This window comes from Trichomycterus rosablanca, chromosome 10, assembly GCF_030014385.1.
Source record: "Trichomycterus rosablanca isolate fTriRos1 chromosome 10, fTriRos1.hap1, whole genome shotgun sequence".
Classification (NCBI taxonomy): domain Eukaryota; kingdom Metazoa; phylum Chordata; class Actinopteri; order Siluriformes; family Trichomycteridae; genus Trichomycterus; species Trichomycterus rosablanca.
The window spans coordinates 31,122,617-31,148,456 of NC_085997.1; the positions used below are offsets into that span (position 1 = coordinate 31,122,617).

At 38.5% G+C, this 25,840-nt stretch overlaps 1 protein-coding gene across 1 annotated transcript in view; it reads right to left on the reverse strand.

The window, feature by feature from the left end:
* Positions 1-4,573: 4,573 nt before the first annotated feature.
* The window catches only part of shisa9a (shisa family member 9a), a 54,094-nt gene continuing 32,827 nt past the window's right edge, over positions 4,574-25,840 (reverse strand). The window contains exons 3-4 of the mRNA XM_063003804.1: positions 19,697-19,822; positions 4,574-5,248 (exon numbers count right to left, since the gene is read on the reverse strand). Of these exons, the coding sequence (XP_062859874.1) occupies positions 4,848-5,248; positions 19,697-19,822 (527 nt within the window). The 3' untranslated portion in view covers positions 4,574-4,847. The remainder of the gene's footprint in view (positions 5,249-19,696; positions 19,823-25,840) is intronic.

Genomic DNA, 25,840 nt, shown 5'->3' on the forward strand with positions numbered 1-25,840 from the left:
AGTAAGATATTTAAACAGCTGACCAGAAAAAAAAACTAGACCAACACTTCGTAATCTGGAAGATGCTGTGCAGAAACTTCATGGTTTATTACAAATCCACACCTGCATTTTTCATGCCATGACTGAATAAACCACTCAAAACTGGTTTATTCTGCCCGGTTGCCAAGCACACTGCAGACTTTAAGAGCTCGATTCTACTAATTAGGTCACTTGCACCCGGTGCTTTTCTTCAAAAAGCCAAATTTTTGATATCTGGCAGAGTAACAAAGCCTGAGCTGAAACGAGTGCATTCAACCACTGGCTAATTTGAGGCACCTGTTTGAAGGTGAAGGAGCGCCAACTAAGATTAGATTAGACACTCGCTCACTTGCTCCAAGAGCCGCAATCTAATCAATTACAGCTTCTTTTCTTCTCCACTCATCATCAGGAAACTCGGCACTGTCGGTTACAATCAGTCACATAAAACATGTTTCTAAAATGGGAAGATCGACAATTATGATTACATATTGTGTTTTTGAGGCCAGGTTAGCATTTCACCCATTAATAGTTGTCCTGCTAAGTAATTCTAATAAAAACTGGAAACTTGAACTTCTCATGTGCAGTTTGGAGGGCTGAACCAATTTCAGATTTCACACAGCAATAACATTTTCATTTTATTTTAACAAGCATTTTAATTCACACCAGCTGCATTTGTTGTTTGTTTTAGGGTACATTTGTACATGTGCATGTAACTTACATTTTACATTTGCTGCATTTAGCATACGCTTTTATCCAAGGCAAATTACAATTATGACTGAATACAATTTGAACAATTGAGGGTTAGGGGCCTTGCTCAGGGGCCCAACAGTGGCAACTTGGCTTTGGTGATGCTACCACTTCTAAAGTATAACAGCATTTCATTCAGCAGTTAAGCAATTCATTAAGAAAGCTTATTATATTGTTAAAAAATGATTGTAATTACTTCACAGAATCACAGCATGAAGGTCCTGGGTCCTGGGTTACACTACTGTAAGTCGGGGCGGCACGGTGGCTCGTTGGCAGGGCGGTCTGGGTTCTTTCTGTGCGAAGTTTGCAAGTTCTCCCCATGTCTGTGTGGGTTTCCTCCAGGAGCTCTGGTTTCCTCCCACAGTCAGGTTAATTGGAGACACTGAATTGCCCTTTAGGAGAATGTGTGTGTGCATGTGTGTGTATGTGTGTCTGCCCTGCGATGGACTGGCGCCCCGTCCAGGGTGTTACTGTGTGCCTTGCACCCATTGAAAAGCTGGGATAGGCTCCAGCACCCCACGCAACCCTAATTGGATAAGTGGTTAAGACAGTGAGTGAGTGAGTGACTACTGTAAGTTGCTTTGGATAAAAGCGTCTGCTAAATGCCGAAAATGTAAATGGATAAATATGTTTTGAATGCACCAGTTTTAAGGCTAATAAAACCCACCAGAGCCCAAAACTTGAAAATATTCTTTAGTGTATATTTAGTGTTCAAGCAAATAAATAAATAATGAGAATTATGGGAACATACTATACTAACAGTAACCAACTGAATAGAGTATGAATATGAAGTCATTTTTAGGTGTATTCAAATAATTGATCCAGTTAGTTTGTTTGTTTTTATATTTTTTGGCTGTCAATAGCCATTTTTATTATATTATTAAAGATCCAATGAAGCTAACATGAAATTCCCATGACAGACAACCGTCATGAAACTAATTCACTGACCTCATGTAAAAATAATATATAAAAACCTGTTTGAACTGAACTGTAACCCACTTTTCTTACAACTAAAGACATCAGTGAAGGACTGTTATGGAGAAAATGATGAAATGCTTATTTTATTCCAATATAATAAGTTGATTGTAAAAGATAACATTATTTTCAAACAACCACATCCATTACATTGTGATGCAGCAGAAACATTTCATCTGGAATGCACAGTTGAGTGAAAAAGACAAATAGATTAAATAAAACACAATGTTAACAAGCTATTTCTTGGCACAACATACTGTATAATTTGCATACATATAATGGTAATAGTATAAATAGATATATGTATACTTTTAAAAACAGTTTCACCAGAATGTTTGTGTAATAATTGCCCTCCTTCACTACTCTCTACAGAAATAAAAGTGCTAAAACCCTGCGGCTGGAACACAGACATTTATTTTTGTGAATAAATATTATACAAATGTTTTAACAAGAGCTCGGCTTTCATTAGGATACGATAAAACACAGAGAAATGAATATTAACTATACTGAAGAGAAAGCAAATACTTCATTCCAAAGTTCAAGAGCTACTAGGCACAATGTGCAGTAGAACGATCATGTTTTATTAACAGTGCTAATTTCTCTTCCTCGTCATCTCACTCCTCATGCTACCTCACGGCGTTTTGTGACAACTGGGGTTGAAAAAGACCCCATAAAACATAATAAGATCATACAATTTATTGATGACTGGACTTGTTACTTGATAAATTGAAGCCGGTCTCACACTGTAAGATAAAATCACAAAAAAATGCAACTCATGAATGAATGTTGAGATTGCTAGAAACATTAGCTTCACAACACGTGATGTGATAAGCACAACAGAGGCCAATTTAGTCCTATACTGCAACCAAAGACAGTCAAAGAGTTGTGACACTGTCAGAGATTTTGAACCAATAACTGTGTGTGGGGCTGCTACTAATAGGTGAATCACATTTCATAAATGTGTGTTTTAAGGGATCACTTTAATTTTTTAGATGAATTCATGTACGAGTGCTTGTCCCTTCTCTTCTATTGACTTAAAACGCCTTAACAAAATGCAGTACAGATAATGCATAGAAAAAACTCATTACCTTAAATTTACTTTGATCAACAGGCATTTCATTTTACCCTCTTGTTCCATTATTTTTGTCTTTTTGTTACCTTTGGGTTTAAAAAAAAAAAAGCACAACACTTATTGCCACTATTTCATAAAAGGGTTATTTTGTTTATGAAACCACATTTTCAGAATGAACCCGAAGGCCTTTATTGACAAGTAGACAAGCTGAAGAATAATTATACACTAATCAGACATATCATTAGAACCACCTCCTTGTTTCTACACTCACTGCTCCACTTACCATATAGCAGCACTTTGTAGTTCTACAATTACTGACTGTAGTCCATCTGTTTCCCTACATACTTTTTTAGCCTGCTTTTGCCCTGCTTTTTAATGGTCAGGACCCCCAAAGGACCACCACAGAGCAGGTATTTTTTAGGTGGTGGATGATTCTCAGCACTGCAGTGACACTGACATGGTGGTGGTGTGTTAGTGTGTGTTGTGCTGGTATGAGTGGATCAGACAGCAGCGCTGCTGGAGTTTTTATATACCATGTCTACTCACTGTCCACTCTATTAGACACTCCTACCTAGTTGAGTCAGAGACGAACGCTCATCCATTGCTGCTGTTTGAGTCGGTCATCTTCTAGACCTTCAGCAGAGATCACAGGATGCTGCCCGCGGGGCGCTGTTGGCTGGCTATTTTTGGTTGGTGGACTATTCTCAGTCCAGCAGTGACAGTGAGGAGTTTAAAAACTCCAGCAGCACTGCTGTGTCTGATCCACTCATACCAGCACAACACACACTAACACACCACCACCATGTCATTGTCACTGCAGTGCTGAGAATGATCCAACACTCAAATAATACCTGCTCTGTAGTGGTCCTGTGGGGGTCCTGACCATTGAAGAACAGGGTGAAAGCAGGCTAAAAAAGTATGTAGAGAAACAGATGGACTACAGTCAGTAATTGTAGAACTACAAAGTGCTTCTATATGGTAGATGGAGCTGATGAAATGGACAATGTGTGTAGAAACAAGGAGGTGGTTTTAATGTTATGGCTGATCGGTGTAGATTTACTACAATTTAAACACACCTTCTCAGTACAGGTTCAGCTTCCAATAACAATATTTCCACCTTGAAAAATGTTAATTAGGTTTATACTAAAGGTTGCCGGAATACTGTGTGCAAGAAGTATAGAAACAGCTCACTGTACTGCCAATTGCATTGTAGACTTTGGTTTGTGTTGTTAAATGTTGGTGTGCATGTGTTGGTTGGAATCTTGTTTTGGCACCCAGACTGGTTGGTGTGGTGATAATTTTGTTGTGTTGTGCTTCACTTGGCCACAGTACTTACACGTCTGTTATAATTTCACAGTTTACAGCTGGCTTTAGAAAGTACATAAAATTATGGAGAAGATTGTAAATGTGAAAACAAATGACTAAGCCCTAAAATTTCATTACATTATATAACAGTTCACTAGTGTTCTTTCTTCAAATAAAACCTCTAACTTAACATTCTTACTAATGCAGTAAACCAGACTTCGATCTAAGCTGTACAGGAATGATCGGAGGGAGAATTCAGCTAAAGAGACATCATGTATTAGCTCTGGTAATGTAATTATATTAATTATTACTGACCCTGTTTACTATAGTCCACTCTAGCCCTTGTTTTCCTGGGCTTTGTATGCATTATACTTTTTATATACTAAAAACATTTCCAATCATTGTGTGTTGTTAACGTTTATTACATTTTATTCATTGCTTGTTAACTTCCCTCCTTTTCTCATTTATTATGTCACTAATTGAAAAAAAAAAAAGATAATTGTTGGCATGAATATAGAGTAAATATTTCACCGAAATAATGGAACGTTCCTGATTCAGCTAATGTCATTGCTCACTGACTGCCTGTGTTTGGGTGGCTGACCATAGTGTGACCAGCTCGTCTCTGCAGTTAAGCCCTCCCTCCACCAGGGGCAGGGTGAAGGTAAATGTCAGCATAGTGTTCAGTTTCTGTTTGAAGGGCTGAAGAGCCTTTTGGAGAAAAGTCATTTGCTTACACAGTCACTTCCGTCTTACTGTTGGTGATGAAGTAGGGCTGTGTGGGCAGGTAGTGATGACTGCGGGCAGTGTGAAGCTCATTCATTTGGCCCATCACATAGGGCTTTTTGGGATTATAGGTCTTGCGGCGGCCCAAAGTTTCTGTGCCCTCCCAGGCCTTTAGCATGCCTGGGTTGGCTATGGTGTTGGAGCTGTAGGCCATGTGATGTGGCACATGGGGCCGGGCGGGCTTAGGTTTCTGTTCACTCGGTTTGGGTGTTGGAATCTTGGTGACGTACGAGGCAGTGGGCTCCACATGCTCCATTCTGATAGTGTGCAGGGGCAGGCTGCCTTTTGTTGCCAATTCGGTCAAGTGGCAGTGCTGCTTCTTGTAGAGTTCACCGTTCATTTTTGAGGCTAAAGCAAAACAGAAAAACAAATACATGTAAAAAATATGAAAATGTAGTAACAGAGCAATTTGCATTGCTTGAAAAAGGCAGTTGGAGCCTAGTGGTTAAGGTACTGGACTAGTAAGCAGAGGTGTGCTGGCTCAAACCCCACCACTGTTGGGCTCTTGAACTAGGCTCCTAACCCTGAATTGCTTAGACTGTTTACTGTAAGTTGCTTTGGATAATTAAATTTTTTCCTTCATTTAATAATGTATCTTCATTAATCATCTCTTAATGTAATTGCTTGTTGAACATTTTTGTGGCAGTTCTGTGAGTGCAATAATTTTTACTGGTTCTCAAACTTTTTATAAATTTAATTATGCTCAAAATGAGTCTAGAACTCAATTGAAGTCCACCTGTTGCAATTTAAATTGATTGGACAAAGTTTGAAAAGACACACCTGGTTTCATAAAGGCCCCAATTTACACTGCATCATCAGGACAAAAACCAAGCCATGCCATCCAAGAAGCTGTCTGTGGATCATTCATCCACTCATTCATTATCTGTTTACCACCGTTTATCCTGGTCGGGATAACGGTGGGTCTGAACTAATAAATAAAGCACGCAGGTGTTCTCAGGACCACAGTGGCCTCAATAATCTTGAGATAGAAGAAGCTTGGCACAACCTTAAGTCTCACTAGAGTTGGCTGTTGAGCCAAATTGGAAATCTGGGCAACAAGGGTCTTGGTCAGGGAGGTATGAAAACCCAACAGTTACTCTAAATGAGCTTAAAAAGTGCAAAGATGGAAAAACTTGTTGGATGGACATCCATTTCTGCATTACCTTATAAATGAGGTCATTATGGCAGAAGCCACTGTTAAATAACAAGCGTATGGCAGCACTGAATAATTCTGGCAACATGAGGAAAACGATTCTCTGGTCTGATAAAATAAAAATATAGAAACAATCTTGAAGAAAACTTACTTCAGAGCACACACTAACTATGACGGGGTGACAGCTCTTCTTTCAACATGACACTGACCCAAAGCATACAGAAAAGACAACACTAGAATGGCTTTGAAGAAGAAGAATGCCTTTATTTGCCTGTACTGTACATCTACATGTGTGCAGTACAATGAAATTCTGTTTTCTGCATTTCCCAGCTTGTTTGGAAGCTGGGGTCAGAGCGCAGGGTCAGCCATAAGACGGCACCCCTGGAGCAGACATGGATAAGGGCCTTGCTCAAGAACCCAGCAGTGGCTGCATGGCAAAGCCTGGATTTGAACCGTAAACCTTCCGATTGATTGATAGCCCAAAGCTCTACCCACTAGGCTACCACTGTTTGGTAAATGTCTCTGAATGACTTAAAAGTTCCTGCCAAATCCCAGGCCTGAATCCTGTTAAACATCTGTGAAGATACTTGATGATGAGAATTAACAGATGCAAAAACCATCCAATCTGACAGAGCCTGAGAGGATCTGCAATGAATGACCTATCCAATAAGACGTACAGCTTTAATTGCTGACAAAAAGGGCTTCTTAGTATTTTAACGTCATGTTTTACACTTCAGTTACATCCATGACAGGAATGGTAGTTACTCATTACACAAGGTTCATCAGTTCACACAAGGTTATTTCGAACAAGTCATGGACAATTTAGTATCTCCAATTTACCTCACTTGTATGTCTTTGGACTGTTGGAGGAAACCGGAGCACCCGGAGTAAACCCGTGCAGACACGGGGAGAACATGCAAACTCCACACAGAAAGGATCCAGACCACCCCACCTGGGGATCAAACCCAGGACCTTCTTGCTGTGAGGCGACAGTACTACCCACTAAGCCACCGTGTCGCGCTCTTAGTATTGAGTAAAGGGTTTTAAATTATTATAATATTCTCACTCACTCCCTGTCTTAAACGCTTATCAAATTAGGGTCTCGTGGGGGTGCCGGAGCCTATCCCAGCTTTTCAATGGGCGCAAGACAAACAGTAACACCCTGGACAGGGCGCCAGTCCATCGCAGTGCAGACACACACACACACAGAGCAATTCAGTGTCTCCAATTAACTTGACTGCATGTTTTTGGACTGTGGGAGGAAACCGGAGCTCCCAAAGGAAACCCACACAGACACGGGGAGAACATGCAAACTCCACACAGAAAGGACCCGGACCGGCCCGCCTGGGGATCGAACCCAGGACCTTCTTGCTGTGAGGCGATAGTGCTACCCACTGAGCCACTGTGCCTCCCGCAATAATATTCTTTTAACATTAAATTAGCATTAGAATAAAGTACATATATAGTAAAGGGGTTTGAATACTTTATGAATCCACTGTATTACAATTCTTGTCACTGCAACACTATATTTTTTATTAGTCAGTGATGGATACTAAAAGATTTTACCTGCTTATTAAACTAAATTTGTGTATTTTACATCAGATCTATTTCACATTTTTCATGCACCAGCACTGGGTGATTTGCTTTATAAAACGACCAATACTGAGCAAAGCACCAAGCATCAGATTCTGCACATTGATCCGTGAGTCTGCTTCCTGAACAACACAAAAGCATGATCAGCCTTTCAGAGCGAACACGATCACCCCAAGGACTCTAATGTTCTCACTGGCATTTGTTTATCAAATGTCTTCCTCTGACCTTTAATCTGTTATGCCGTTCATTGAAATGAGGTGGCCATGTCTGGCTGTGTGCTCCCACTGTGCCTTTTGCATTGGAACAGTTAATGGCATGTTTCACTCCTTCACTAAAGTTCTCGATTAAACTTGTTAGCAGGGGGTGCAAAAATATACCTGTTTTTTTCTCTTCACAAACACTTTGACTGCTTTTAAGACATTTCAATTAAGCTCAAATGGGCTCTTGACTGATTTTCAGCAAGCCAACTTAGTTTTAGTGATACATTGAGAACAGCTATAGAGTCGAGAGAATGTTTGTAATCATTTAGAATTACCTGGATTTACATGATGTCTGTGATATTATTCATTAAATGTGGTCTGATAATAAGAAGATGCACTGATCAGCCATAACATTAAAACCACCTCCTTGTTTTTACACTCACTGTCCATTTTATCAGCTCCACTTACCATATAAAAGCACTTTGTAGTTCTACAATTACTGACTGTAGTCCATCTGTTTCTCTGCATGCTTTGTTAGCCCCCTTTCATGCTGTTCTTCAATGGTCAGAACTCTCCTAGGTCCACTACAGAGCAGGTATTATTTAGGTGGTGGATCATTCTCAGCATTGCAGTGACACTGACATGGTGGTGGTGTGTTAGTGTGTGTTATGCTGGTATGAGTGGATCAGACACAGCAATGCTGATGGAGTTTTTAAATACCTCACTAACAAAGCATGCAGAGAAACAGATGGACTACAGTCAGTAATTGTAGAACTACAAAGTGCTTCTATATGGTAAGTGGAGCTGATAAAATGGACAGTGAGTGTAGAAACAAAGAGGGGGTTTTAATGTTATGGCTGAAGACACAAGCACTTGCTCTTTTCATGTTGTATCCACAAACTAGGCTGAAACAGGTGTGTGAGGGGTATTAAATAACTTGCAAATGCTTTATTTCCTGCATAACAGTTTTATTTTTTTCAGATCATGCCACAATATGTCAGTTAGTTTAAGCTCTTGGCTCTGATCTACCCATTGCAATTTTCTTTCTAATTTTACTCATTTTGTTGTTGACATACTCTTGCCAGTATATGATTATTTTGACTCACTGTCTAGTTGTATAATCTAGCTTCTATTAGCATACTGTGATGGAGCTCTAATATAACATTATCCTGTCAAGCTTCTCAAAACTATTTAAGGTTGTTTGGTTAATGATTGTTTGCTGTTCAGGCCACAAGACAACAGAGCAGGTCCAAAACAAAAGCTGAACTTTTCTCATTGATTTATTGTCCCACTTTTTTTTTTCTTCGTAAATGAGCTTTGCAGTGTTTTTTTGTCTTCTGTGTCGTAATTCCAGTAACTCTATGTTGTTTAGTATTTTTGTATAGAAACACATTCTGGCAATTTCTAGCAAATCAATACTTGTACAGTGGGGTCAAAAAGTATTTAGTCAGCCACTGATTGTGCAGGTTCTCCTACTTAGAAAGATGAGAGAGGTCTGTAATTTTCATCATAGGTACACTTCAACTATGAGAGACAAAATGAGAAAAAAAAATCCAGGAAATCACATTGTAGGATTAAAAAAAAAATTATTTGTAAATGATGGTGGAAAATAAGTATTTGGTCAATAACAAAAGTTCAACTCAATACTTTGTAACATAACCTTTGTTGGCAATGACAGAGGTCAAACGTTTCCTGTAAGTCTTCACCAGGTTTGCACACACTGTAGCTGGTATTTTGGCCCATTCCTCCATGCAGATCTCCTCTAGAGCAGTGATGTTTTGGGGCTGTCGCTGGGCAACACGGACTCCACAAATTTTCTATGGGGTTGAGGTCTGGAGACTGGCTAGGCCACTCCAGGACCTTGAAATGCTTTTTACGGAGCCACTCCTTCGTTGCCCAAGCGGTGTGTTTGGGATCATTGTTATGCTGGAAGACCCAGCCACGTTCCATCTTCAATGCTCTCACTGATGGAAGGAGGTTTTGGCTTAAAATCTCACGATACATGGCCCCGTTCATTCTTCCCTTAACACGGATCAGTCGTCCTGTCCCCTCTGCAGAAAAACAGCCCCAAAGCATGATGTTTCCACCCCCATGCTTCACAGTAGGTATGGTGTTCTTGGGTTCTTCTTCTTCCTCCAAACACGATGAGTTGAGTTCTTACCAAAAAGTTCCATTTTGGTTTCATCTGACCACATGATATTCTCCCAATCCACTTCTGGATCATCCATATGCACTCTGGCAAACTTCAGACGGGCCTGGACATGTACTGGCTTAAGCAGGGGGACACGCCTGGTACTGCAGGATTTGAGTCCCTCTCGGCGTAGTGTGTTACTGATGGTAGCCTTTGTTACTTTGGTCCCAGCTCTCTGCAGGTCATTCATCAGGTCCCTCCGTGTAGTTCTGGGATTTTTGCTCACCGTTCTCATGATCATTTTGACCCCACGGGATGAGATCTTGACCCCAAGGGAGATTATCAATGGTCTTGTATGTCTTCCATTTTCTTACAATTGCTCCCACAGTTGATTTATTCACACCAACCTGCTTGCCTATTGTAGATTCACTCTTCTCAGCCTGGTGCAGGTCTACAATTTTCTTCCTGGTGTCCTTCGACAGCTCTTTGGTCTTGGCCATGGTTGAGTTTGCAGTCTGACTGTTTGAGGCTGTGGACAGGTGTATTTTATACAGATAACGAGGTCAAACAGGTGCCATTAATACAGGTAACGAGTGGAGGACAGAAGAGCTTCTTAAAGAAGAAGTTACAGGTCTGTGAGAGCCAGAAATCTTGCTCGTTTGTTATTGACCAAATACTTATTTTCCACCATAATTTACAAATAAATTCTTTAAAAATCCTACAATGTGACTTCCTGGATTTTTTTTTTCTCATTTTGTCTCTCATAGTTGAAGTGTACCTATGATGAAATTTACAGACCTCTCTCATCTTTCTAAGTAGGAGAACTTGCACAATCAGTGGCTGACTAAATACTTTTTGACCCCACTGTACTTTTTCACAAGACAAGTACAATGATCAGCCATAACAATAAAACCACCTCCTTGTTTCTACATTCACTGTCCATTTTATCAGCTCCACTTACCATATAGAAGCACTTTGTAGCTTGCTTTCACCTTGTTCTTCAATGGTCAGGACCCCCAAAGGACCACCACAGAGCAGGTATTATTTAGGTGGTGGATCATTGTCAGCACTGCAGTGACACTGACATGGTGGTGGTGTGTTAGTGTGTGTTGTGCTGGTATGAGTGGATCAGACACAGCAGTGCTGCTGGAGTTTTTAAATATCATGTCCACTCACTGTCCTCTCTATTAGACACTCCTACCTAGTTGGTCCACCTCATAGATGTAAAGTCAGAGATGATCGCTCATCTATTGCTGCTGTTTGAGTTGGTCATCTTCTAGACCTTCATCTGTGGTCACAGGACGCTGCCCACGGGGTGCTGTTGGCTGGATATTTTTGGTTGGTTGACTATTCTCAATCCAGCAGTGACAGTGAGGTCATACCAGCACAACACACACTAACACACTACCACCATGTTAGTGTCACTGCAGTGCTGAGAATGACCCACCACCCAAATAATACCTGAGCTGTGGTGGTCCTGTGGGGGCCCTGATCATTAAAGAACAGCATGAAAGGGGGCTAACAAAGCATGCAGAGAAAGAGATGGACTACAGTTAGTAATTGTAGAACTACAAAGTGCTCCTATATGGTAAGTGGAGCTGATAAAATGGACAGTGAGTGTAGAAACAAGGAGGTGGTTTTAATGTTATGGCTGATCGGTGTATAATGTTTAAAATAAATACTTTCACTTTGGCCAGAGAAAAAATGGCCACCTAACAAAAATGTAACACTGTGTCAAAAGGAAATGCTAAAGTGAACAAATGTCTGAATGCCAAACACACTTTAAGGACGGCTTGGCAATGTGACATTTGATGTCATTCTTGACAAAGACTGCATTGTGTGTTGTAGTAACTGTTGAGAAAATAGCAAAACACATTTTATCCAAGTTTGGGATTTACTTATACCAGGATGGATGAAAAACAAAGACAACAACCTTAAACAAACAGACATCTCTATTTTACAAAATAGATAGTGTTCACTGAACACATAGTCTTACTGTGTATAAGAGTGTGTGATGTTAAATTAATTATAGCAGCTTTCTGAAGGTTTTAGTCATTTTCAGCAGTGGTACCTAAGAATAGGAATCACTGATCTAATCCTTTTTCTTGCAGCTGAGTTTATCAGTATCCAGCTCACCAATAAAAGACATGTCCTATCACCAGATTATTTATTGTTATCACTTGTTACTCTAAGGGCCGGTGCAATGGCTATCCTTCTGTGACTTTTCAGACTATGTTTGATGGTCTGCTGCTCTATCGTCCTTGAAGATAAAGTTTTTCCACTCCTATCTGTCTTTTGGGAAGTGAATGAGACAGAGTTTATGGGGTACTTTATCTCTTTGGAACATTGCCTCACATATCACACTAACCCAGCCTTCACATAAATTAGTTTACAATTTATACACATTGTACCCAGCTACAATACGACAGAAAGGTTATAAAATATATGTACCTGGATAAAAAATATTGTTTGTCGACTTGAATTGTGGTAGTGAACAAGGAGTTTAATAGAATGAGATCTTTGGTACATCAACAATCAATGTAACTTGTTATATCCTTCTGTTTATAATCATACTCTGTGTTTGTATGGTGTGATCCTCATTTTAATAGAAAACAGAATAAACACGACTACATTGGGTGTTTATGGTCCCTCTGTTTAATGTCAGGTTTTCAGGTAAACTGTTTGTACTTACAGCTGTACTCAGTCATCAGTATCAGGATTAGTCCTGTTTAAATATGATAATACATCTGCAGTGTTTATCTGACTCATCCAGGATAAATCCAGCATTAAAAATGTGTTTCCTGTCTGCTTGTGCAGAATAGCAAAACGTGACTGGGGATCCTAATGTTATTTATTGGTTTAGTTGTACTAACTGTTTCATCCTATTCAGGGGCAAATAACAATATTACAATTATTATAATTAATAACTATTATTTATAATTATACTGTATTTATTATTATTAGGAACTATTTATTATTAGTTGGGTAAATAATAGTACTATATTTATTATTACTATATTATTATTATTAGGGTGGCAATTTCTAATTAGCTTCTGTCCAGCTTTTCTTTAAACTGTTCTGTTATACCAAATTAATACACACCTGCCAGCCAATAAGAAAGAAGCATTCTTGTAGTTGTGGTATCATTTTGGACACAAAAACAAACTGTTTTTATTTGTTATAGATCAATTTTAAATCATGAGTTTCAATTTCAGCTCTGCTACCTGCAGGCCGGGCGCCTACACAAACAATGATTATCTTGTCCGAGGGTGGAAATGCTGGAAGGGATTCTTCATAACTGCTGCAATTATCTGGGGTATAATGGAGGTCGGTGCATGATTCTCCATGCGCAATACAGATCTCCATAAGAACCTACCTCATGCAGCTGAAAATATTTGGCTACTGAACACGTGTTGGAGAGATCGTGTGTCACGTCTCTCCTTGGTCTGGAATGGAGGTCAGCAGCAGTAGAGGAAGCCAAATGCAATCAGATAATTGGATACGACTAGATTGGGAGAAATTGGGAATAATGCACCAAAAATGATACAGTCAGGTATATTTTCTTGGCAGTTGGATGAAGAACCAAATCTGACTTGACAAAATAAATGGGCATAAAAATGCACTAGAACTTAAATTGTAGTTTTAACACTGTGTTTGTGCTAAGATTTGTTATAAAAGTGCAATTTTTAATTAAATTGCACTTAAGTAAGTTTTTAAATAAGTTTTAAAATTTTAAGTAAGTTTTAAAATGTTACCTCTTTACCTCTCATCAGAATATCAATCAGCTGCAAATGTGCGATGTGCAAAATCAGCTGTAACTTATATAATATAAGTAATATATAAACTATATATAATATTAGTTTAGCATAATAATAAATATAGTGTTACTATTTATACAGTATAATTATTAATAAAACTTATTACTACTAATAATAATTGTAATATAATTTTTTATATTAATAATATTATGTTTAATATACTATTATTATTAAATTGTAGTAATATAAAAAAATTATGATGATAATAATAATAATATTCACTGTTTTATACTGAACATTTTTATTCTAATTTATTTATTTATTTGGATTTTACCGTACTGTTTTACACTTTTGATTTCAATTATGACAGGACAAAAGTTACAGGTTACACAAGATTCATCAGTTCAGGTTCACATTCAAACACTGTCACAGTTAATTTTGTATCTCCAATTCACCTAATCTACATGTTTTTGTACTCTGGGAGGAAACCACACAGACAGATGAAGAACGTGCAAACTCCACACAGAAAGGACCCAAACTGCTCCACCTGAAAATCAAATCCAGGACCTTCATACCCACCGAACCCTTGTGCCGCCCCCTATTTGCTTTAAATAGTTGTTCTACTGGCTAGTTGGTCTGGATCATTAAACCCTATATGTAACGATTTTCTAAACTCTATATAAATAAAATGACAGGAAAATTAAGGCATTTAAGGAAAATCAAGGCAGGTAAAAAAGTGGACAGTCACTGTTGAGCTCAACCTTTATGTAAATGTTAATCTATTGTATTACCCTGCTTTGTAAATGTAACCACATTTTGGTCAATCTGTTACTCTCTACTACTCTACACAACACTGGATACATAATAGTTAAGGGTTATTTCCTCTAGTAAAAGAGGGAAATTGGTACCAGATGTCTTTGCCAGATGCTAAGCAAGCATTTGTTTTAAAGTACTTGTGGAATTCGTAGAAAAACGTTCTTGGAAATACAAGAAGGATGTAAAAAGGGAAGAAGTGCTTTAGCTAAGGCTTAGTTTTTCTAATTCAAATAATTTCTAATAATCAAATAAAATTAGCACAACTTTCTATGTTTCCTCCAAAACCAAGATGCCAAAGCACCTGCATCTCCATATTCAAACATGATTAACGGACAAGCTGGCGTCTTTTAATGTGTTTTGTTTTCACATTTTTTTATTTAAAATTTGCCCATCATATATATAAATTTTTCCTCCGTTAATACAGTCTGTATCAGCCACAGAGACTCATACACATACGTATATACAGTAAACCAATGACCATTATATTAATTTGGAATTATTATGTTGTCAGCTAGGCAGCACATGGTGCAGCTGGGGAAGTGGGTGATACACAGCAACATGGTTACACAGAGGTTTGATCCTAGTTTCATATTGTCTTCCCATTTTCATATAAGTGCTCCTGTTTGCTTTTAACTTCCTGCACAGAAGGTAAATTGGCTACTCTAAATTGCTTGTTGGGTGGAATGGTGGCTCAGTGGGTAGCACTGTTGCCTTCTAGGTTTGATTCCTAATTAGAACGTTCTGGGTCCTTTCTGTGTGGAGATTGCGAGTTCTTTACATGTCTGCGTGAGTTTCCTCCAGGAGCTCATGTTTTAAATTTGTGTAAAAATTAAACAGTAATATTATTTTTTATGGTTTAATATAATGATATTATATTCCCTCTAGAAAGGGGAAATCTTTCATAGTACAGAAACAGGTTGCAGGGCAGGTTGGATGGAAAGGCACTTTGTTTTGCTTTTGGGTTAGTTACATGAAAGGTGAGCACCCTGAGACTCGTCCTCTCAGAAGGGTCAGAGGCTATCAAAAAATCTCTGCCTGCTTTTTCTCACGAGTTCCTTTATTTGTTAGCTCTACTTCATATCCAGGAGAAATCCAATAGCTGGTGACTTTAGAGATGCATTTAAGCAACAGGGAAGAGAAGAATCGATTGGTTGGACTGTGGCTTATCAGCTTCTCTTTGCTCCTTTGGGAACTTGTCAGGAAGGCAATTAAATAAGAAGAAATTACAGTGACTCCAGGGAGCTGTTTTCTCTTTTCTCACTGATTTCTCAGTGTGGTACTCATGATGAGAAGAAATTAAGGGGTTGGAGTGGTCCTGCGAGCTGCAGCAGGAGAGGGAAAGCTTACCTGCTGTGAATTGACTGAATACATTTCATGCTTGAGTGATGCTCTTTTACATCGGACTTGGACTGAATGAGACTAAATGAGATATTTTTAGATGCGAGTGGAGGACAACGAGACAATTTGCATCATAAGGTTGAATGAGAAACGGCAATGTGTTTCTGGAATGTGATTATAGTTCAGCTGGTCATTGTTATTGTCAAAATAGCTGTAATAATTCTAAACTTATATTCAGGCTTTAGTATAAATTGTGAATGTTCTTCTGCAATAAACTAATAAAGTCTAAAGATGAAAGATCTGGAATAAATGTAATATGATTATACAAAAAATTATTATAAGGACTACTCATATTACAGTACATTACTTGTATTTGTTTAGCTATTCTCTGACCAATACAGAGTTTTAAAGTACCTTGGCAGAATCTGTATCTGCTAAATGCATTTATTTTGACACAAAAATTATCATAACATAATGGTACAAACCAAATACAGTGGTACCTTGTAACTCAACGTCCCTTAAACTCAAAATCTTTGAAACTTGACGCCCTTCGTCGAGAAATTTGTACCCTTAAACACGTTCACCTTTTTTTTTTTTTTTATTGATTTATTTAATTTCAATTTAACAATGAACAGCCACTTTGTTCAGCGCTCAGCTTGAGCGGTGCATAAAGATGCCATCAAAGTGCGAACATGAGACGAATCTGCATTTGTGTGTCAAATCCAGTCTGAAAGCTCCACATGTATCTGTGTTTATCTTGATTTTTCTACTGTTTCCCTTTTAAACTTGTGTTACAGCTCGAGGTTCTGAGAAATTGTGAGAATCAATTTTTTTTGTTTCCTCCAAAGCCAAGATGCCAAAGCACTTGCATTTGCATATTCGAACATGATTAACAGACAAGCTGATATCTTTTTAACGTGTTTTGCCTTTAAATTTTTTATTTAAATTTTGCCCATCATATATTATGTTTTCTTTTTCTGTTAACACAGTCTGTATCAGCCACAGAGACTGTTTTTCCACATATATACAATAAACCAATGGCCATTAAATTCATTTGGAATTATCATGTTGTCAGCTAGATGGCACATGGTGCAGCTGGTAGAGTGGGTGCTACACAGCAACATGGTTTGATCCTAGTTTCATATTTTCTTCCCATCTTCATATAAGTGCTCCTGTTTGCTTTTACCTTCCTGTACAGAAGGTAAATTGGCTACTCTAAATTGCTTGTTGGGTGGCATGGTGGCTCAGTGGGTAGCTGTTGCCTTCTGGGTTTGATTCCTAATTGGAGTGGTCTAGAATATGATACGAATCGGCATTTGTGTGTCAAATCCAGTCTGAAAACTCCACATGTATTTGTGTTTATCTAGATTTTTCTTCTGTTTCACTTTTAAACTTGTGTTACAGCTCGAGGTTCTGAGAAATTGTAAGAATAATTTTTGTCTGAGAGTCTAAAACGCTTATCGTTAAAAAATGTACTAAAATTATGACATAGAAACACTAATTATTACTGCTCATAAGTTCTCTCCACTAATGAATTTCCTCATGGGAAAAACACCTTGAAACTCAACACCTTTAAAACTCAACGCCACTTCCAGAACCAATTGACGTTGAGTTTCAAGGTACCTCTGTACAGTCAAGACCTCAAAAAAAATCTGATTTCACGTCAGACACATAATACATTACAAAGCTAAAAGCATGTGGACACTCCTTCAATATACTGTGGCATCGGCGATATATAAGGAAACATAACGCTCTTGCTGTTGTAGATCTTGTGTGAATTACAAGAGCGAGAAAAGAGGCCAGATTTGACGTACGGCAGATCCCTCCCACTAATTAAACAAGTAAATATGAACACAAAGGTCACTATGTCTGACACACTTAACCAAAATGGTAACTTTACAAACTCATTCTAAATCAAAAACAAAATGTGTTATGCACTGCATCAATTTGAACAAACGCAAACAATTCAACCATTAATCCCCGGTTTCAGCTGTGGGCACACAGCATCATAGGATACAGCACTCCTGTCATAGATGGCCTCCTGTTTACCTTTTTAATGATGGTGAGCCGGCTGCTCGCCTCAATATATTCTAAATGTTGATCTAGTTTTGGTCATGCTATCTACTGTCTAATTTATGTTCTACATTACCGTCAGGTTTGCTATGCTAATGTTTTATTTTATAAAGCATAAAGACTTGAGCAACTCAGTGATGTGTTTTATATTTTGATGGGACTTGAAAAGCTTTGGTTAACAGTTAATCATCAATTTAGAATGATAACGGCAAAATTAGGGCAATGGTAGCTCAACGCTAAGGTCCTGGACTAGTAATCAAAAGGCTGCCGATTCAAGCACCACCACCTTTAGGTTGCCAATGTAAAGCCCCTGAGCAAAACCCATAAACCTCAATTGCTCAAATTGTATTTTAAGTAAAATCATCTGCTAAATGCCTCCAATGTAAATGCAGATGCAAAAGAGTTAACCTAGTTAGTTAAGCCACATCAATAACATGCAGGGGCGGCATGGTGCCTCACAGCAAGAAGGTCCTGGGTTCGATTCCCAGGTGGAGTGGTCTGGGTCCTTTCTGTGTGGAGTTTGCATGTTCTTCCCGTGCCTGCGTGGGTTTCCTCCCACAGTCCAAAGATGTGCAAGTGAGGTGAATTGGAGATACAAAATTGTCCATGACTGTGTTTGACATTAAACTTGAACTGATGAATCTTGTATAACCAGAAACTACCTGTTCTGTCTTGAATGTAACCAAAGAGTGTAAAACATGATGGTAAAATCATAATAAATTCATAAATAAATCAATAACATGTGCATACAATCAGTCTTTCAGTGCTACACTTTCTAGTCTGGGCGCTGTCGTGAGCGGCAGCCTCTCCAGTCAGTGTTGTACTTCTATAGCGTTTCTATAGTGTTTATACTTTTATTCTTTATTTTGTGTCACTTTTTCTCGCTTTTTCTATCATGAATCTACCTTAAACAATAATTTCCCTCTGGATGAATAAGTATGTATCTATCTATCTATCTATCTATCTATCTATCTATCTATCTATCTATCTATCTATCTATCTATCTATCTATCTATCTATCTATCTATCTATCTATCTATCTATCTATCTATCCATCCATCCATCCATCCATCCATCCATCCATCCATCCATCCATCCATCCATCCATCCATCCATCCATCCATCCATCCATCCATTGATCATATGATGCCACTTTACACCAGGTCACTTAGTCAAATTTCTGTCCTAAGATGGTTGATTTGAATAGCTTCTGTTGTAAAGTTTATACATGGAGCAATTGCAACACCCACTACTGAAATTCAAACAGTATTTTTAATACAATGTCAAATGGCTTATATATTGCACTTTCATGATCAAGCTGCTACAAACAAGACAAGATCACCATACACAATGCCCATACATCGCCATTGTGCCTTAATGTTTTGGTTCTTTATGGATTAAGTGGTGTGCTTATAACTATGCAGACACACTTTACTGTAGGTCTTTCTGTGTTGCAGCATGACAGTGCCCCATGCATAAAACATGACCCTTAAAGAAATAGTTTGCAAAGGTTGTTCAGGAAGAACCTGACTGGTCTACACAAAGCCTTTACTTTAACTCAACCCAGCTCACTTAGAATATCCTGGAATTCCAGCTTTGCCATTTAACACAATTTTAATATTCATGATTTGAGAATAAATATTTCATCCAGCACATGGGGTGTGATGTTTGGGATTAAAGCTTGTATTGTTATTACTTGTGGTCTGAGAAGTGTAAACAATATCTTGATCTTACCAACAGCCTTCAGCGAGGCGTATTTGTTAAGCTCTTTGCCAGGCTGCTGTTGCTCATACACATGGGCCAACTGGCTCAGGACAGGGTAGGGGTGCGGCTGTCTCATGTTGTGCATCTGGGTCCCCTCTAAAATGAGAAAAAAAAAAGAAAGAGGGTTGGAAACTTCCATCAATCCAAGACTCTATATCAAGCATATGTCACAATTATTGGATCAACTGTTGGAAATGATTGTTTGATCTTGTGTGGGGTGTCTTTCTACCTAACAAAATATAAGCTTGGGAAGCTTAATACATAAGACAAAATAGAAGACAACAAACATTTTTAAAGACATATATATATATATGTACAGATCAGCCATAACATTAAAACCACCTCCTTGTTTCTACACTCACTGTCCATTTTAGTAGCTCCACTTACCATATAGAAGCACTTTGTAGTTCTACAATTACTGACTGTAATCCATCTGTGTTTCTCTACATACTTTTTTAGCCTGCTTTCACCCTGTTCTTCAATGGTCAGGACACCCACAGAGTAGGTATTATTTAGGTAGTGGATGATTCTCAGCACTGCAGTGACAATGACATGGTGGTGGTGTGTTAGTGTGTGTTGTGCTGGTATGAGTGGATCAGACACAGCAGCACTGCGGTTTTAATACCGTGTCCACTCACTGTCCACTCTATTAGACACTCCTACCTAGTTGGTCCACCTTGTAGATGTAAAGTCAGAGACGATCGCTCATCTATTGCTGCTGTTTGAGTTGGTCATCTTCTAGAATCTAGACCTTCATCAGTGGTCACAGGACGCTGCCCACGGGGCGCTGTTGGCTGGATATTTTTGGTTGGTGGACTATTCTCAGTCCAGCAGTGACAGTGAGATGTTTAAAAACTCCAGCAGCATTGCTGTGTCTTATCCACTCATACCAGCACAACACACACTAACACACCACCACCATGTCAGTGTCACTGTAGTGCTGAGAATGAACCACCACCCAAATAATACAGTACCTGCTCTGTAGTGGTCCTGGGTAAGTCGTGACCATTGAAGAATAGCGTGAAAGGGGGCTAACAAAGCATGCAAAGAAACAGATGAACTACAGTCAGTAATTGTAGAACTACAAAGTGCTCCTATATGGTAAGTGGAGCTGATAAAATGGACAGTGAGTGAAACAAGGAGGTGGTTTTAATGTTATGGCTGATTGGTATATATACTGTATATATATATATAAATATAAAGAAAAGGCTTTAAACAAAAGTAATAAAAATAATAAGAATCACCTTTAAATCTCCTGAAATATTAAAGAGTACACAATAACAGTTTTCTATGGGCATCGCTGAATGATACAGTAGCTGCCAGATTTAAATGAACACTTTATTATGCTTGGCCATTGTTACGAGTCTCCTGTGACAGTCACACATGCAGACAAATTAATGAATGATGCCAGTGTGCAGTGCCGTCAGCTCCACTGATTTTCACACTCTGATAGGTAGAGAAAGATTGTCACCAGTGAATGACGATTAAAGCGGTGTAACCTACTTGCGTAGCTGTCAGAGAACAGCTCCTGTTGTGACTAATTAATCACTTAGCCTTGCTGCCAGGTTGCTGACACACGTCTGCGCCGAGCGCCACGCAATGAGTCACACAACACCAGTCAACACAGCGAATCCTCCTTCAGCCCGCACATTAAAATACGATATAGCTTAGAGTATTTCACAGTAAACAAACACAACCTGCTGAATGGATTCTCTCAGCTGATGCCTCTTCTTTTAGCACTTAATTCAGCGTGTACTTCCAGTGTTTATTTTACCAGAGACACAATTTGACCTGAAACTGCACATCTGAGAGAAAGACTGTGGATATTCAAAATCATTTTTCCAGAAAATCTAATTCACTACCTTCACATTAGTGCTTCTTTTTCCTCTTGACAGTTCAAACCTCAGTAATAACCAGCTACTGACTGATGTCTGTGCAAGCGAAAGTACTTACTTTGAGTTATTTATCCTCTGCCCTCAAGGGATGTGCCATTCATGTATACACATTAGAAAACTGTAGCATCTAGTTCAGGGCATTTTACAAACAGAAACAAATATAAAAATGAAAGGGTGTACAGAAGTAAAAAATGGATGTGGATTAAAATGGATCCACAATGTTAATCATTAACTGATAAACTGATGACTGGTCAATAAAAAAATGAATCAGTTTTTTAACAGGTGGCAACTAATATTACATTGCAGACATCTAGTGTGTATAAAACACATTAATAACAGAGACATTAAGCCAGTCATTAAAGCCTCCATTTGCATTTAGTTCAAGAGAGTTCAAGAGAGGCTTTATTGTCATTTTAGCTATACAGTATACAAGCACATATTGAAACGAAACAACGTTCTTCCAGGACCAGGGTGCAACATAGAGCAACAAGTGCAAGACAATACAATATACACTGATCAGCCATAACATTAAAACCACCTCCTTGTTTCTACACTCACTGTCCATTTTATCAGCTCCACTTACCATATAGAAGCACTTTGTAGTTCTACAATTACTGACTGTAGTCCATCTGTTTCTCTGCATGCTTTGTTAGCCCCCTTTCACTCTGTTCTTCAATGGTCAGGACTCCCACAGAACCACCACAGAGCAGGTATTATTTAGGTGGTGGATCATTCTCAGCACTGCAGTGACAATGACATGGTGGTGGTGTACGTTGTGCTGGTATGAGTGGATCAGACACAGCAGCATTGCCGTGTCCACTCACTGTCCACTCTATTAGACACTCCTACCTAGTTGGTCCACCTTGTAGATGTAAAGTCAGAGACGATCGCTCATCTATTGCTGCTGTTTGAGTTGGTCATCTTCTAGACCTTCATCAGTAGTCACAGGACACTGCCCATGGGGCGCTGTTGGCTGGATATATTTGGTTGGTGGACTATTCTGAGTCCAGCAGTGACAGTGAGGTGTTTAAAAACTCCAGCAGCATTGCTGTGTCTTATCCACTCATACCAGCACAACACACACTAATACACCACCACCATGTCAGTGTCACTGTAGTGCTGAGAATGAACCACCACCCAAATAATACCTGCTCTGTAGTGGTCCTGGGTGAGTCCTGACCATTGAAGAACAGCATGAGAGGGGGCTAACAAAGCATGCAGAGAAACAGATGGACTATAGTCTTCTATATGGTAAGTGGAGCTGATAAAATGGAAAATGAGTGTAGAAACAAGGAGGTGGTCTTAATGTTATGGCTGATCGGTGTACAGAGTACAGAACAATAAATACAAAAACATTTCTAATCTAAAACATAATTAAGGGAGACAAGACTAGAGACAAGTGTAGTGTTGGCCAGTACATGGTACTAAGTAGATGATAGGTGAGGTGAAAAAACATATTTTGATAAACAGTTAGCAGCGTAGGGTTTTTATAGCAGCAGGCTTGAATTTCTCTTGAATCTTTTACAATCTCCACACTTCTCAACAAGTTGCATATAATGACCTCTTGGTGTCCGACAACCAGTTTAGAGTGTATTCCCATTATGCCCCCTAGTATTCCTGTATAAGGCATATGATGAATATCAGGACTTCAGGGCAGATCTACAGATCTACACTCTCTCTTATCACCCCATGCTTTTGTAACACAGTGACTTCAAACTATTTATCCCCTACTTTGCCCGAGGAAGTACACAACACTCGTACTCATATATCTGGTGGATGTGCTAGAAACTCAGAAACAAGCACAGAATTGAGGATATCTGTGTATAAGATGTGTTTACAAAAGATTTGGAGCAGGACTAACATAGATAAATAACACTAAAGCTATGAAAATACTTCCAGTGAAATAACATACTATAGTAATAAAAACTGGAGCCGAACAAACTGGAAATAGTGCCAATAACTTTTGTGTTAAGTAGTCAGATGTACACTGCTCCAAAAAATAAGTGGAACACTTAAATCACACATCTGATCTAGATGAATGAAAGATTTAAGTTAAAATCTTTACTGATTTAAATTGTGTGTATAGCAGTGGCGATTTCTCTAAGACTGCAAGGGAAGCTCAGCTTCCCCTAAAATGTCAAAAATTAAATGGTCAAATATGTACAGTTGTGTTAACATTTCATTGACTACAAATGCGTTAGAACACTCGTCTTCGAAATTAATCTCGAGTTCGTTCAGAATCAGCTACTTATCACAAATCGACTGACTCGATTTTGTTAACTCCCGTAGCGTCAATGCATTTGCCCGCAGAAGCTGAGCGTCTATTCACTTCAATGGGACTGCATGGAAAAGTTTTTTTCATTGCTTCAAAACTCGCCGGTCATTGGATAAATGCCACGATTTTGTCCCGCCCCCGGACGCTGAGCGTCTCTGGGGGTGAATGGAGCTGTGGGCGGTCTGGACACGGAGCTTCTGCAAGATGATTGGAGGATCAGTAGAAAGGCTGAATCCCATTTTGATTGACAGCTATTTTGAGATCTACACGTCACTTAATCACTGGGAGCTTCAGTCCCATTGCGGATTTTGCGAGTGAAGTCAAAAGACAAACTGCAACCCATTTCTTGGTATTTGCTTGGTGAAATTACTTGACCATTTCCATTGTTCATTGTGTAAATAAAACACACTCATAGTATTTGTTTCAGGACACTGAAGACACAAGTCCCTGGAAAAGACGCCTACTTGGTACGATAGGATCACAGGCCATTTTCTTGAAAAGGAACGGAGGGCAGAATTTATGTATAAATAAATTGACAAATTTTATGATGTAAGCCGACAATGAGCTTCCCCTCTTTGAAAGACCAGCATCCGCCCCTGGTGTATAGTTTGTTGAGGACAAATTCAGAATCAGAATCACTTTATTTTGCCAGGTATGTTACACATACGAGGAATTTGTTTTGGTGATACACATAATAATACACATAATAATACAAACACACATTGATGTACCAATGGTCAGTGAAAACCAAAATCATCAATCCACTGTAGCCAGGACTCAAAATCACATCAAAGTAAAAAATTAAATCACAGACTGATCCATTTTTTTTTGTGAATTTCATCAAGACAATTCATGTGACTCAGTGATGCATTTCAAAACTGTGTGACTTGAATATTCTGCATATTTAATTCTTCAATATTCTTGAATATTCTGCATATTTAATTCTTCAATATTCTTGAATATTCTGCATATTTAATTCTTCAATATTCTTGAATATTCTGCATATTTAAAGGGCGGCACTTTTATTTTGCCCTTGTCCAAACTTGAGATTTTTGAGTGTGTTTAGATTTACAAATATAATTAAGCTTGTCGGCCAACACATTACAAGTAATTGCTTTGCACCTTAGTGAGTTAAATCATGAATAAAAGATTGAAAAGAATTAACAAATCAAAGTAGTTTTTATTGCTTTTAACAAAACATTCACACTTTTTTAAGTGGGATGTGTATCTGAAATGATCATAAAAAAAAAACAAGGATCAGGTTTAATAAAATCTCTCAAGCAATAAAGACAGTAAAACTAAAACAAAAACTAATTAAACAAGTTTCATAACCCTGTTTTGGATCAAATTGTTGCTCTTACATGCTGTTCATTTTGTTCACCACAGATTTCTCAGCCTACTCACTTGAAAAATTGACAAAAGTAGCAGCTAAGTGGGAGTGATCCCATACATGGTTCTGTTCCATTGCTATATCTCAGCGTGTTTTTGCTTTGTGTTTGGAGCTGACTCATCTCTACAGGAAAAATTTCACCCGAGTGTTCAGCTCCAAAATGACTCTACATGTTACTCTGTTGCTAACTCTTGTCATCATGTGAACACATCTGCATGGGTTTTATTTATGATGTATGAAGTCAGTTCTTCTGTGGGATTCACCACCCACAAGCTAAGCACACAGTGTTTAAAAACACATAGCAGGAAGGTTTGTACATTAACAAGCACTTCTTTTTATTATTATTATTATTATTATTATTATTATTATTATTATTATTATTAATAATAATTATTATAGAAATATTATATAATGTCTGATGGCTGCAACACATTCCAAAAAGTTGTAACCAAAGTATACTAACATCCCCTTTTCTTTAACACTTCATTTAAAAACTAAAGACAGAAATTAATCCAACTTTAAAAACTAAATTATTTGCCATGTTTCCGTTGCAC